Source organism: Hemitrygon akajei, chromosome 10, assembly GCF_048418815.1.
Source record: "Hemitrygon akajei chromosome 10, sHemAka1.3, whole genome shotgun sequence".
Lineage (NCBI taxonomy): Eukaryota > Metazoa > Chordata > Chondrichthyes > Myliobatiformes > Dasyatidae > Hemitrygon > Hemitrygon akajei.
In genome coordinates this window covers 34,416,989-34,430,684 of record NC_133133.1, presented here as the reverse complement: position 1 = coordinate 34,430,684, position 13,696 = coordinate 34,416,989, and the positions used below count along the sequence as shown (strand labels likewise).

General features: G+C 39.5%; 1 protein-coding gene across 1 annotated transcript in view; it reads right to left on the bottom strand.

The window, feature by feature from the left end:
* The window catches only part of LOC140734279 (SH2 domain-containing protein 1A-like), a 45,470-nt gene extending 32,296 nt beyond the window's left edge, over positions 1 to 13,174 (bottom strand). Inside the window, exons 1-2 of the mRNA XM_073058028.1 lie at positions 13,144 to 13,174; positions 12,763 to 12,993 (exon numbers count right to left, since the gene is read on the bottom strand). Coding sequence (XP_072914129.1) covers positions 12,763 to 12,896 — 134 coding nt within the window. The 5' untranslated portion in view covers positions 12,897 to 12,993; positions 13,144 to 13,174. The remainder of the gene's footprint in view (positions 1 to 12,762; positions 12,994 to 13,143) is intronic.
* Between the last annotated feature and the right edge of the window lie 522 nt (positions 13,175 to 13,696).

Genomic DNA, 13,696 nt, shown 5'->3' with positions numbered 1-13,696 from the left:
AGAAGTTCATAAAATCATCAGTTATATATTAAAACTAAATAAAGAAAACTGTTTTCCATAAATTGTTGATATATCTACTCTATATGGAAATGCATGACAAAAAACTTGCTACAGATAATGCTTTGTTTTCAGCTTAGCAATGGCTTAAGAAGTAAACAGAAATCCTCTTTAAGTTCAAAGTTCAATGTATATTTTATTATCAAAGTATGTATACATTATAGAAATCTGAGATTCATCTCCTAGCAGGCAGCCACGAAGCAAAGAAATCCAGAAACAAACACCATACATATGAAAAAAGGTTATCTAACACCCAGTGTACAGTGAATAAAAAACTACGTCATGTCCATAATAAAATAAATGAATAAAATAACCCATAATAAAGACTGTCGAACACCCAATGTACAATTAAAAAAAAACATCATGCAAACACTGACCACAAGCAAATAGTGCTCCTGAGCCGAAGTTCACAAGAGTGTCCTATAGTTCAGCGCAGAGCCAAGTAAACATCGTGGAGCAACAATCTTAATCAGCCTATACCTCGCCCTGGGCCCCCGAGACCCTGCCCTTCCCGACACCTTGACCTTTTCAATCTGGCCCGGCTCCATCTGAACACCCCATTCTGCTGCTTCAAGCAGTGATCTGAACTGGCCCATACCTCATCTTGGGCTCAGGATCCCTGAACTTTTCAATCTGGCCCGGCACTTAACTCTCCGTCCAAACAATAGGTTCTATTGCTTGGATACGCTGAACTGTCAGCCTGTAAATCTCCATCCACTCATCGTGCTCAGTTGTATATGGCACCTGGACCCCGAGGCTTCAGTTCGGCCTGTAAATCTCCATCCACCCATCGTGCTCGGTTGTATATGGTGCCTGGACCCCGAGGCTTCAGTTTGGCCTGTAAATCTCCATCCACTCATTGTGCTTGGTTGTATATGGTGCCTGGACCCCGAAGCTTCAGTTTGGCCTGTAAATCTCCATCCACTCATCGTGCTTGGTTGTATATGGTGCCTGGGCCCCACAGCTTCAATTCAGCGTGTGCCCCACCTTTCATGCTCTTCTATGCTCTTGGCTACAAGCCCACCACCTCGCCTTGCCTCGTCACATCAAATTCCCTCCAAGTCCAAAGTGAAGTTACAGACTATGACTTGTGATGATTATTTGCCAGGAAAAGTGTAATTAGCATTACAAGATAAATTACAAAGCCACGTTTACATCAGTATAAAGTTTGTAGTTTTTGCTTTCATTGTGTCAGTTTTGCACTGAATTTATTCTGAACTCTTTAGGACACTAGGACACTTATCTATTTTGGTAAGTGAAAACTTTACTGACCATCCATAGATTAATCTTATATAGTATGTCTAGACCAAAACAATGAGTAGCTCTGTATGTAAATATTATCTAACAATACGCTGATAAGTTCATTGGTACATCACAAACAAGAGAGAATCGGTGCTGGAAATCCAAGCAGCACACACAAAATGCTGGAGGAACTCAGCAGGCCAGGCAGCATCTGTGAAAATGAGTACAGTCAACATTTCAGGCTGAGACCCTTCACCAGTCCTGACTTCAGGAAGGGGAAGTCAGGAAAACATGCATCAGTCTGTGATGGAAAGGTGCGCAGCTTTAAGTCCTTGGTGTCAAGATCTTCAAGGGTCTGTCCTTCATCCAACAGACTGATGCAATCATGAAAAAAGCACAGTAGGGAGCACTCTGACTGTTGCACCACAGCTCGGTACAGAGGCTGCCATGCTCAGGATTGCAAGGGGCTTCAGAGGGTTTTAGACTCTGTCTGCTCCATTACAATCCTCCCCACCGTCAAGGACATCTTCCAGAGGCGGTACCTCAAGAAATCAGCATGCATAACTAAGAACATTCCCATCCAGGACATGCCCTCTGATTATTACTACCATCAAGAAGGAGGTGTAGGAGCTGATGACACACATTCACTGATTCAGGAACAGCTCTTTCCCTTTGCCATCAGATTTATGAACAGCTCATAGGCCTATGAACACTAACCTCATTATTCCTTCTTTTTAGCACTATTTATTTATTTTGTTATCTATAGATAGTTTATGTCTTTGCACTGTACTACTACCACAAAATAATACATTTCACGTCATATAGGTTCGTGACGATGAACCTGATTCTGATTCTGATTTTGATTTTAATTTGACAATAATTCAGCACAAACCAGTAATCAGTTCAGGAATCATCTGACTTCTATCTCATTTTGAAATATTAAAAGATAAACAATTTTTCTATTCGTAACAAACAGGATCTGCTATTGAATTCAATTAACATGAATGAGATTTGCTCAATGATTCTGCAATCACAATTGCACTACACCATGAAGTACTGATTCATTTGAATTATAAAAATTTGCTTGACGCATGGATGCAATAAAGATTTTTTTGACAAATGCAAAATGGTAAAAGACATCAAAAGGATCTAAAATATATTCGTGCTCAATTTTCACATTTATTATTCAACTTAGAATTCAGTTTTTGTCTGTCAGTTTCATTATTGTGTAAAATGTTCCAGTCTTTGCCATTAGTTATTGTCTGTTCTAATTCTTTGGGAGGAATGGGTTGTTGTATTTCAGTATATACACAGGAGATTCTGCAGATGCTGGAAATCCAGAGGAACACACACAAAATGTTGGGGGAACTCAGCAGGTCAGGCAGCATCTATGAAGAGAAACAAACAATCAATATTCTGGGCCAAAACCCTTCAGCTAGGTGTCCAGGAAGAAACTCAGCCTGAAACGTTGCCTATTTATTCCTCTCCATAGATGCTTCCTTCTCTGCTGATTTCCTCCAACATTTTGTGTGTATTAAGTAGCTTTCATATAAAACTATTCCCCACCATGTGGAGAATTATAATTTCTCAGTGATAACAAGTCCTGTTCTGTGCTTTATGTATGCTCCAAAATGGAAAAGGCTGATGGGGTTGGTCAAGCTAGGAATCACACCTCTACTTTCTTAGAAGATTACATGGATTTGGCATGCCATCTAAAACTTTGACAAACTTCTCTAGATGCACAGTGGAGAGTTTCTGTCTGGTTGCATCACAGCCTCGTATGGAAACACCAATGCTCAGGAACAGGAAAGTATTTAAAAAGTGACGGATACTGCCCAATCCATCACAGGCAAAGCCCTCTCCATAACTGAGCACGTTTATAAAACGAGGTGCCACAAGAGAGCAGCCCATCATCCAGGTCATGCTCTCTACTCGCTAGTCGTTGGGCAGGGGGTACAGGAGTGTAGGTCCCACACAACTAACTTTAGGTACAGTTATTACCCTCCTGAACCAGCATGGATAACGTCACTCACCTCAACACTGAACTGACTTCACAACCTATGGATTTATTTGCAAGGACTCTACAATCTATATTCTTAGTATTATCTATCTATTTATTTATTTATTATTGTTATTTACACAATTTGTCTTCTTTTGCACATTGACTTTTGTTAGTTTTTGTTATTTAGAGTTTTTCATAAATTCCACTGGATTCCTTTATTTTCCTGTAAATGACTTCAAGAAAATGAATCTCAGAGTAAAATATGGCCAAATATATTGTACAAACTTTGATAATAAATTTACTTTGAACTTTGAAAACCTAGCTTATCTTTGGAAAGTTTTACTCTGTTGAACTACTTGGTCCAATAGAAAGTCTGCAAGCCCACTCTCAGACAGTTGAAATTTCATCTAAAACTTTCCTATGTATCCTTTCAACATTTCTTTCCCTCATGTATTCTTAAGTTTCTCTGAATAGCATCTATGTATAAGTATATATAAGGACATGCTCAGCACAGCATTGTGGGCCGAAGGGCCTGTACTGTGCTGTAGGTTTTCTGTATTTCTATGCTCTTCCTCTTCCACTCAGCAGCAAGTTTCAAATTCTAACCATTCTCGGGGTAGGAAGTTTTATTCTTTAATTTTTAATTAGTTTATTAGTAAATTACTTGTATTAGCAGCCTCTACACTGGTACTTTGCTTAATGCTCAGAGTGTATTCCCAGGAATGATAGCACTACAGGGATCACTGCTAAAGAGCTTCTTATAGAATTATACACACGGAAATGTACAATAAACACTAACTGTGCATGGAATTCGACACAAGCCTCTGCTATCTCAGCTGCTGCATGAAACCTGTACCAAGATCCGGAAATCTGGGATGAGCCCAGCAGTGTATTTCCAGCAGTCTCTCCACACTGACCTTTAGGGTGATTCATTGCAGCACGGATGCTTGCAGAGGGCAGTGATGCACACTAGGTTCCTGGTAGGCAGACTCCAACATGATGGCTCAGCAATATATAGCAGCAGGGAGAAGAGGGGCATTGGCACACAGTTTCCTGGCAGAGCAGGATAGAGGCCATGGATCCATGCCAGGCTTCCAGCACAGCAGTGTGTAACCTAAGTGAAAGTTTACTTGAAAATACAGCAGGGTTCAGACCTGAGCGTGTTGGAGATCAATTGTTCCAACCTCCAGTTCTTCAAGACCATATTCTAAACCCAATTATCTTCAGCTCTCTTTCTTCTACCCAAAGTAGGAGCTTTTGCTAATAATTGCACAATGTTGAATTTCATTCACACTCATCAACAAATAAAGTAGATTGTATTTCCATGTAGGAAGACATCGATGACATTCAGAAATGGCTGGTAAGTAGAATGCAAAATTCATGCCAGTTAATTACTGTACCTTCTCCAACAAAAGAAATTCCAATCAACTACCTCTGAACCATAGCAGTAACACCATCACTAATTTTTTCCAATATCCTAGGGTTGCCATTGAAATCTAACAGTAATTTAAATGAGCCAACACAATAAAATTAGAACATAGAACAGTACAACACAGTACAGGCGTTTTGGCCCATGATGATGTGCTGACAGATTAACCTACTCCAAGATCAATCTAACAGTTCACACCCACATAGCCCTTCATTCTTCTTTCATTCATGTCCCTAATTTATCTGCCTCCACCACCATTCTAGATGCTTTCCACTTTCTATGTAAAAAAACCTACCCCTGACATCTCCCCATACTTACTCCAAACATCTTAATGTTGTGCCCGCTTACATTAGCCACTTCCGTCCTGGGAAAAAGATTCTTGCTGTCTACTCAATCCATACCTGTTATCATCTTGTGCAGCCCTATCAAGTCACCTCTCGTCCTCCTTCTCTCCAAAGAGAAAAGCCCTAGCCTGTGCAACCTACCTTAGAAGACATGCTCTCTAAGCCAGGCAGCATCTTGGTAAGTATCCTCTCTGAAAATTCCAAGTCTTTCCTATAATGAGGGGAACAGAACTGCACACAACACTCCAAGTCTGGTCTAACTAGAATTTTATAGAGTTGCAATATTACCTCACAGCTCTTGAACTCAATTCCCCCAACTAATGAAGGCCAATACACCAGATGCCTTCTTAATCAGCCTATCAAATTGCACTGAAATTTTGAGGGATTTATGGACGTAAACCCTAAGATCACTTTGTTTCTCCTCACTGCTAAGAATCCTGCCGTTAACTCTGTATTAGCTATGGGAGCAAATCACAAGCTAGGAATCCTGATACTCCAAAGGATTCCCACCATCTAGAAGGCACAGATTCAGCGTGTGATGGAACACTCTCCACTTCGATGGACGAGAACAATTCTTGAGAATCTCATCAACAGCCAGGACAAGTCAGCCCACTTGGCTGACTTCCCAATGCACAAGCCAAAACATTCATTGCTTCCATTATCTGTGCATGCTAGATGCAGTACTGGACTAAAAATTCAAATTGGCTTATTATTATCACATATACTGAGGTACAATGTAACACTGTCTTGCACACTGTTCATATAATAAATATTGATCTTGTAAGCCATGTTCACTTCATTGAAACTGGTACCTTCCTTAGTAAGAGACTGAGGTACAATTACGATAGTTGTCTCTAAGTTTATAAAATCTGAATGAAGAATACGTGTTTCCATTTAGGCAAATCAAAATCTGTTCAATTGGGAATTCAAGGGAAATTTATTTATGCAATGATTAATTACAATGCAAAATTCATCACAAAAAGGAGCATTTGAAAATATAATTCAGTTACAATTAAGATAAAATTGGTTAAATATTCTTGGAAAAACATGAGCCAAAAATCTTGTTTCTCTGCTCATCAACAAGATTTTAAGTACTTTCCTGACATGAATGCATCTGACACTGAGCTATTAGACTATTGACACCTATAGCTTAAAGACTTGTAATATAATATTAAGGACATGCATTAATAGAAATAGGCACAACATATCTATTTTATATCAAATTTTTTTTACATATTATAGATAAAAACAATTTGGTCCTTTTGGTAGTCTAAAATAAATTTGAAGATTAGTTTATCAAGGGATAATAAATTAGACACATGCTATGAAAATACAAATTCTGTTTACAACTCAAATATTCTATCACCTAGCTTTCTCTTTCTTTATTGAACCCATATTCTCTGTGGTATTCTTTAAAGCTTCATCTTGCCCAAAATAAGTAAAGACCATAAGATAAAGGAGCAGAATTAGGCCATTTGGCCCAATAAGTCTGCTCCACCATTTCATCATGGCTGATCCAATTTTCCTCTTAGCCCCAATCGCATGTCTTCTCCCCGTATCCCTTCATGCCCTGACCAATCAAGAATCTATCAACCTCTGCCTTAAATGTACATAAAGATACATGGCTGGACTCTAGTTCACAGTAGAAATAAATCTGAACATAGCTTTAAAGAAACTTGTTTATTCTTTATAAATAGATCACTGAATATTTTACTAATATGTATTTCATGTAAATGCTGGTGGTGCAGAATATTGGTTTATTTGCATTTGTCTCACTGATGATTTCACATCATAATTATTCAGCTGAAGTGTGGTCACTGTTCTCTGTCACATTCAGCAAGATTTTACAAGAAGGAATGAGCACATATTGTAAGCGCATTTTTTTACTTAATTATCTGGGTTTATCAGAATGCAGATTCAGCACAATGGGCTGATTCTCTCTGGAATTTGGAAGAATTTAAAGAAATCACATAGTTGATTCACACCAAGACTATGGAGTCACATCAAATAATTTTAGCCTGTCAGTATCAGAATCAGAATCAGAATCAAGTTTACTATCACTGGCATATGTTGTGAGATTTGTTGAATTTGCAGCAGTATAATGCAGTACATAATAATAGAAAAAAATCTGTGAATGAAAGTAAATATATACTTAATAAATATATACCGGTACCCACCCCCCATGCCAGATGGTGATGCAACCAGTTAGAATGTTATCCACGGTACATCTGTAGAAATCTGCAAGTGTTTTTGGTGACATACCAAATCTTCTTCAACACCTAATGAAATACGGCCACTGTTGTGCCTTCTTTGTAACTGCATCAATATGTTGAGTCTAGGTTAGATCCTCAGAGATATTGACACCCAAATAACTTGAAATTGCTCTTTCCACCTCCGATCCCTCTATGAAGACTGGTGTGTGTTCCTCATCTTATCCTTGCTTAAGTCCACAATCAATTCAGGACCGAGAAGAAGAATTTTTTGTTGCATTCAGAGAGTAGTGAGTCTTTGAAATTTTGAGGACAATGCAGGCTCAGTCACTGGACATTCAAAGAAAAGATTAAAAAATATTTCAGTATTTAGTTAATCAAAGGATATGGGGTTAGGGCCAGAAATAAAAGATCAAGCAGAAGTACGTTCACATACCTGAATGGATTGTTTCTATTTTAATTTCTTGTGTTTATATGTTCTTATGATGCAGTTCGAGGGTTTATTATTGGTTAGATCTTTATAAATTTTGAAATAAAATCACAGAGTATTTTCCATACAGCTGATAGGAACGGTAGGACAGTGATGTAATACCTAATCTAAAAGGCATATTTCCATTAATGAAGCATTCTATCCTCAGTGCATTGAAGTATCAGCTGAGATTCCAAACTCAGTGTTCTGGAGTGGGATTTCAAATCATTAACTCTTTTTCTTTGATGAAGTACTATCCACTGAGTCAAGGAAAACATGTCATATGTTAACCAAATCGGCAAGCTAAACTATCAGAAATAACAAATGTACAAAATATATCCCCTAACATTTGTAATTTCATTATTTACCTTAACAGAATCTCTTTCACTAGTTTTGTAATTTTGGTACACTCTTCAAAATTGCTTACGTCAAAGAATTCCAGCCACTGTATAAAAATATATTTTATATCACATTAAATTTGTTTTTGAACATACTTAAGGAAAATACTTACATGCTGAACAATGTATCTAGAATAATACTACGTTAATTGATGCAAATGACATTGCAGTTTTCAGACCGAATCAAAACTGAATGAGTGGAAATTAATGAAAATAAGGAAGAAACCAACTGTACCCACTGAATTATTTGGGAACAATCCTGCATCTAAGTGAATAAGTAGGTTACAGCTTAATTCCACTTGGAAGTTAAGACATAATGATCTTGACTGGTACTTCAATGCAGTACGAGGGGAATGCTACTCCTTCTAGTCTAGTGTTTCGCAAACATTTTTATGCCATTAACACCCCATTTACCAAGGAGTCCGTGGATCCCAGGTTTGGAACCCTTGCTCTAGTTAATGTTAAAAATCCCATTACACTACTGCCGTATGAAGAGCAAGGAAGTTTGGTAAATATGTACATGTTACGCAAATGCAATGAAAACTGAACTGCTGGATACTGTGCTCTGAGATACATCAAGCAACTTAGACATAACGTAAACAGGTGCACAGACGCATGTGAGCATAAACATAACCGAAAACTTTATTTTTTGCTGAAACGTTCTTTATTTATAAAAACGTTAGGAGATGGCAAGAAGTGAAGTCACAGATGTATACTCTCAGACATCAAAATTCTTTTGATTGTGGTAAATACTTCTTTAAGACGAAGCAAATATTTTTAAGCATCGAGAAGTGACCTACTTTTAAAGTTACTGTTTACAACGAATATTTTACTTAAAAGTGAAATGCCACCAAACTTTTGATATGCTAATTTCAGCAGCAAGTTTTGTAGTGAAGCATGAAGGAAGATTAAAGCTGTTTAAGCTTCACGGTTTCAAAAACTTAAAATGCTGCTTAATTCGGAAGGGTTTTCCTTGATATTTGTAAAATGCTTGAAATTATAAACATGACAAATCAACATCACTGTTTCAGATAAGAAAGCAGCAAAAAAATGAAAAAGACATGCAAAATAGCTACAAGGTACTAAATATCTTACTATATTTCCTTCGTTAACTTTAGCCTAACTAAACTATATTTACGTGCAATGTTGCAGCATTTGAATCACCAAGACATACCGTAGAAGGATAAGGAACAAGTGCTATCAAATGAGAAATGTACAATAGATTCTTTACGGCTGGTATAGACAATGTGGGATGAAGGGGTTGTCTCTGTGTTACATGATAGGAAGGCAAAAGAATGGGAATTATAGACTAGTTGGCCTGACCTCAGTGGTTGGGAAGATGATGGAGTTGATTGTTAAGGATGTGGTTTCCAGGAGGCGTATTTGGAGGCGTATGCTAAAATAGGTGGAAGTCAGCATGATTTCCTTAAGGGAAAATCTTGCCTGACAAATCTGTTTGAGGAAATAACAAGTAGGATATACAAAGGAGAATTAGTGAATGTTATGTACTTGGATTTTCAGAAGTCCTTTGACAAGGTGCTGCACATGAGGCTGCTTAACAAGATAATAGCCCATGTATTACAGGAAAGATACTGGCATGGATAGAGTATTGGCTGATTGGCAGGAGGCAAAGAGTGGGAATATAGGGAGCCTTTTCTGATTGGCTGCCAGTATGGCATGGTGTTCTACAGGGGTCGGTTTTGGGACCACTACTTCTTACGTTTTATGCCAATGATTTGGATGATAGAATTGATGGCTTTATGGCCATGTTTATAGATAGGTGGAGTGGCAAGGGGCAGGTGGAGTTGAGAAATCAGGGAGGCTGCAAAAGGACTTAAACAAATTAGGAGAAACGGCAAAGAAGTAACAAATGGAATACAGTGTTGGGAAGTGTATGGTCACGCACTTTGGTAGAAGGAATAAAAGCACAGACAGTTTTCTAAACAGGAAGAAAATTCAAAAATCCGAGGCACAAGAGACTTCAGAATATCGGTGCAAGATTCCCTAAAGGTTGATATGCAAGTTGAGTCAATGGTGAGAAAGGCACATGCAATGTCAGGATTCACTTTGAGAGGTCTAGGATATAAAAGACAGAACGCAATGCGGAGGATGAAATTCTGCGTCAAACTAAAGTCTATGTACATAGCCGTCTTCTGGGACATGAACGCGTCTTCTAAGCTTCTCTCAGTGTAAACGCATTTGCAAGTCCTTGCCCACCTACATACGGCTTCCCCTACCCCATAGAAAGTGTTAGAAAAACAAGTGTATCTGTTTCTGAAACTGAACAGAAGGCTGAGCAAACGAACGTTTCGCTGAGACCATGTCTCATGCACCTGCTGCGGGCTGTTCACATCTGCCAGTTTACCGTACACCTGTACTCTGAAGCTTTTCACCTCAGCATTATCAAACGCAATCAGTCACACTATTCAGAAACGTATTTCAAATCCTCGATTGAATTTCATCGTTCTGGACTTCCAATTCTGTTTTCCCCTCCCAGACTCCGTCCAGAAGGTCAGTGTGAAGGTACACTTGGAGCAACACATACAAATCCACAACTCCCCGAATGGTCCTCTTCAGCTGATGGATGACATGTGGGAACTGTGCTTCAATTTAATTCTCTACGGAGGATGAGAGGTGTATAAGATGATGAGAGGCGTTGATCGTGCGGATAGTCAGAGACTTTTTCCCAGGGCTGAAATGATTGCCGCAAGAGGACACAGGTTTAAGGTGCTGGGGAGTAGGTACAGAGGAGATGTCAGGGCTAAGTTTTTTACTCAGAGAGTGGTGAGTGAGTGGAATAGGCTGCAGGCAACGGTGGTGGAGGTGGATATGATAGAGTCTTTTAAGAGACTTTTGGATAGGTAATTTCTGAGGTAGGGACATGTTCAGCACAACTTTGTGGGCCGAAGGGCCTGTACTGTGCTGTAGGTTTTCAATGTTTCTATGTTTCTATTTCTTAATCCTGGGTACAAAACAATTAAAATATATTGAAGCAGATTGCATTGCGTTCTGCAGACGGACGGTAAAGGGTGGCTCAACTTTAAAGGGCCAACTTCTTTTCCTGTACTGTAACAATTCTGTGATTCAATGATTCTATATTAAAGGTACATCTATATTAAAGGTATTGTTATTAATTTCTGCAAAACACAAATCTCCTGTAACTGTTAAAAACAGTCTGACTAAGAAAATCTGGCTGACAACAAGCTCTTACTTAATGTCAGCCAGACCAAGGAACTGATCACTGACTTCAGGAGGAGAAATCCAGAGGTCCTTGAGCCAGTCTTCAACAAAGGTGGAGAGGGTCGGCAACTTTAAATTCCTCAATATAAAATTCGGAGGACCTATCCTGGGCCCAGCACATAAGTGCAATTATGAAAAAGCCACGGCAGCACCTCAACTTCCTTAGGACTTCGCGGAGATTCAGCGTGACATCTCAAACTTCGATACACGTGTAGTAGAGAGTATATTGACTGACTGCACCACAGCCTGGTTTGAAAACACCAAACCCCTTGAATGGAAAATCCTACAAAAAGTACTAGGTACGGTCCAGTCCATCACAGATAAAGCCCTCCCCACCTCTGAGCAAATTTACGGCAACAGTCGCAGGAAAACTGCATCCATCTCCAGGGATTCCTCCCCCACCCCACCTCAGCTCCCAGGTCATGCTCTTTTCTCGCTGCTGCCATCAGGAACAAGGTACCGGAGCCTCAAGACTCACACAGCCAGGTTCGGGAACAGTTACTACCGCTCAACCATCAGGCTCTTGGACCAAGAACCAAATTGACTGAAGCCTGATAACTTCACTCAACTTCACTTGCCTCGTCATTGAAATGTTCCCACAATCTACGGGCTCACTTTCAAGGACTCTTCATCTTATGTTCTCAATATTTATTGCGTTTTTTTTTCTTTCTGTATTTGCACAGTTTGTAGTCTTTTTGCAAAATGATTTAACACCCAATTTGATGCAGTCTTTCATTTATTCTATTATGGCTATTATTATATTATGGATTTATTGAGTATGCCCGGCATGAAAATGAATCTCAGGACTGGATGAGGTGACATATATTTATTCTGATAATAAGTTTACTTTGAACTTTTGAACCTTGACTTCGTCTGCATTGCAAACAAAGTTAAGTCCCAAATGGCTTTCCCAGTGCACTGTCTGGTAATGTTCGGTACCAGAATGATTCCGTCAGAAACCAGTCGCCGATCAGTCATCTGAATTTAGAATTCAGCTGGAATTAACCGAAGCGGGATGACCCGATGCACAAATCAAGAGCAAAAAGAAATTATTCGTTGTCCGATCTGCAAACACGAGCACTTGCATCGCTTAAAAATCGCTTAAATGTACAGCAACACTTCACACGCACACCAGCTATCGAAAAGGAGTAACAGCTTAACTGGGCGCCGTCACTCTCTTACCTGTTAAGCCCTCGGGAGAATTAAACTGCATTAAATTGTAATATTTGACCTCTCATAAAAAGTGACTCCAATGTTGGATGGTCTGCAAAAGTATTGGTAGGGACTGACCTCCCGCGATTAGAATTCACCCTACGGGAGATTTGGATTGCTCTAGTGCTTACACAGCAGTCTGACTGAGAGGGTACTTACAGAACACACAGGCAGTAGACGCCCGGCATGGACTCGCTGTCCCTTATCAAGTAGCTGCCGTCCTTGCCGCTTTTGCTCAGTAGCATTTCCCCGCGCTCCCTGTTGATTTTCCCGTGATAGACAGGATGGTCCATCTTTTCTCTAACGCGTCGCGGAGACCGGTATTTACTCTGTTCGCTTTGGACGAGGTTCCGGCAGCAGTGGCGGCGGATGCACAGCGCCGTTTGACACCTAACAGTGTAAGAGTAGGTTGGTGTAAAACGCAAGAGACAAGCTACTACAAAGAATTACTTCAGTCCCACCACCACCCACCACCCTTCCAAAAACAAAACAGAAAGACGTAGGATGTTAGTGGAAAGGTAAACAGAGTTTACAACTAACGGAACAGAGATCGCTAAGCATTCATCCTGGACTCTCTCTGACTCAAAAACAAAAGGGCAGGTATTACTCAGCAGATTACTACTAAACTGCTGGCGGTTTCCAACGTTTTCAGGTTTTATCTTTTTTGATTTCCAACATCCGCGGGCTTTTGTTTTACTTTTCACCACCGACTCAGTTCGACCAGACCACCAGTAACAGAGAGGTTGTCCACCCCCGACCTTTGGAGCCCTTCCGACTTATTTCCATTTTACACTGAGTGAAAGTTAACAAATTTCACTACATATGCCGATGATATTAAACTTTACCTCTATTCTGACAGAGTCACTAAGATCTCTTTTAAAGCAAGCACAAACTACACGTTGGCATATTGTCAAGCTTTCTTATCTTCTTTAATCTTAGCAATTTGACAGGGATATTCTCAAAGAAAAGATAAAACTTCAGACCCATAGGATTTGCTTTTCTTGTTGCCGTGAATACAGACTTTGTTTGAAAGTGTTTGCAATGTGTGCAGATTCATTGCACAAATTCTGCCTGCTGTCACATTGTTAAAAGA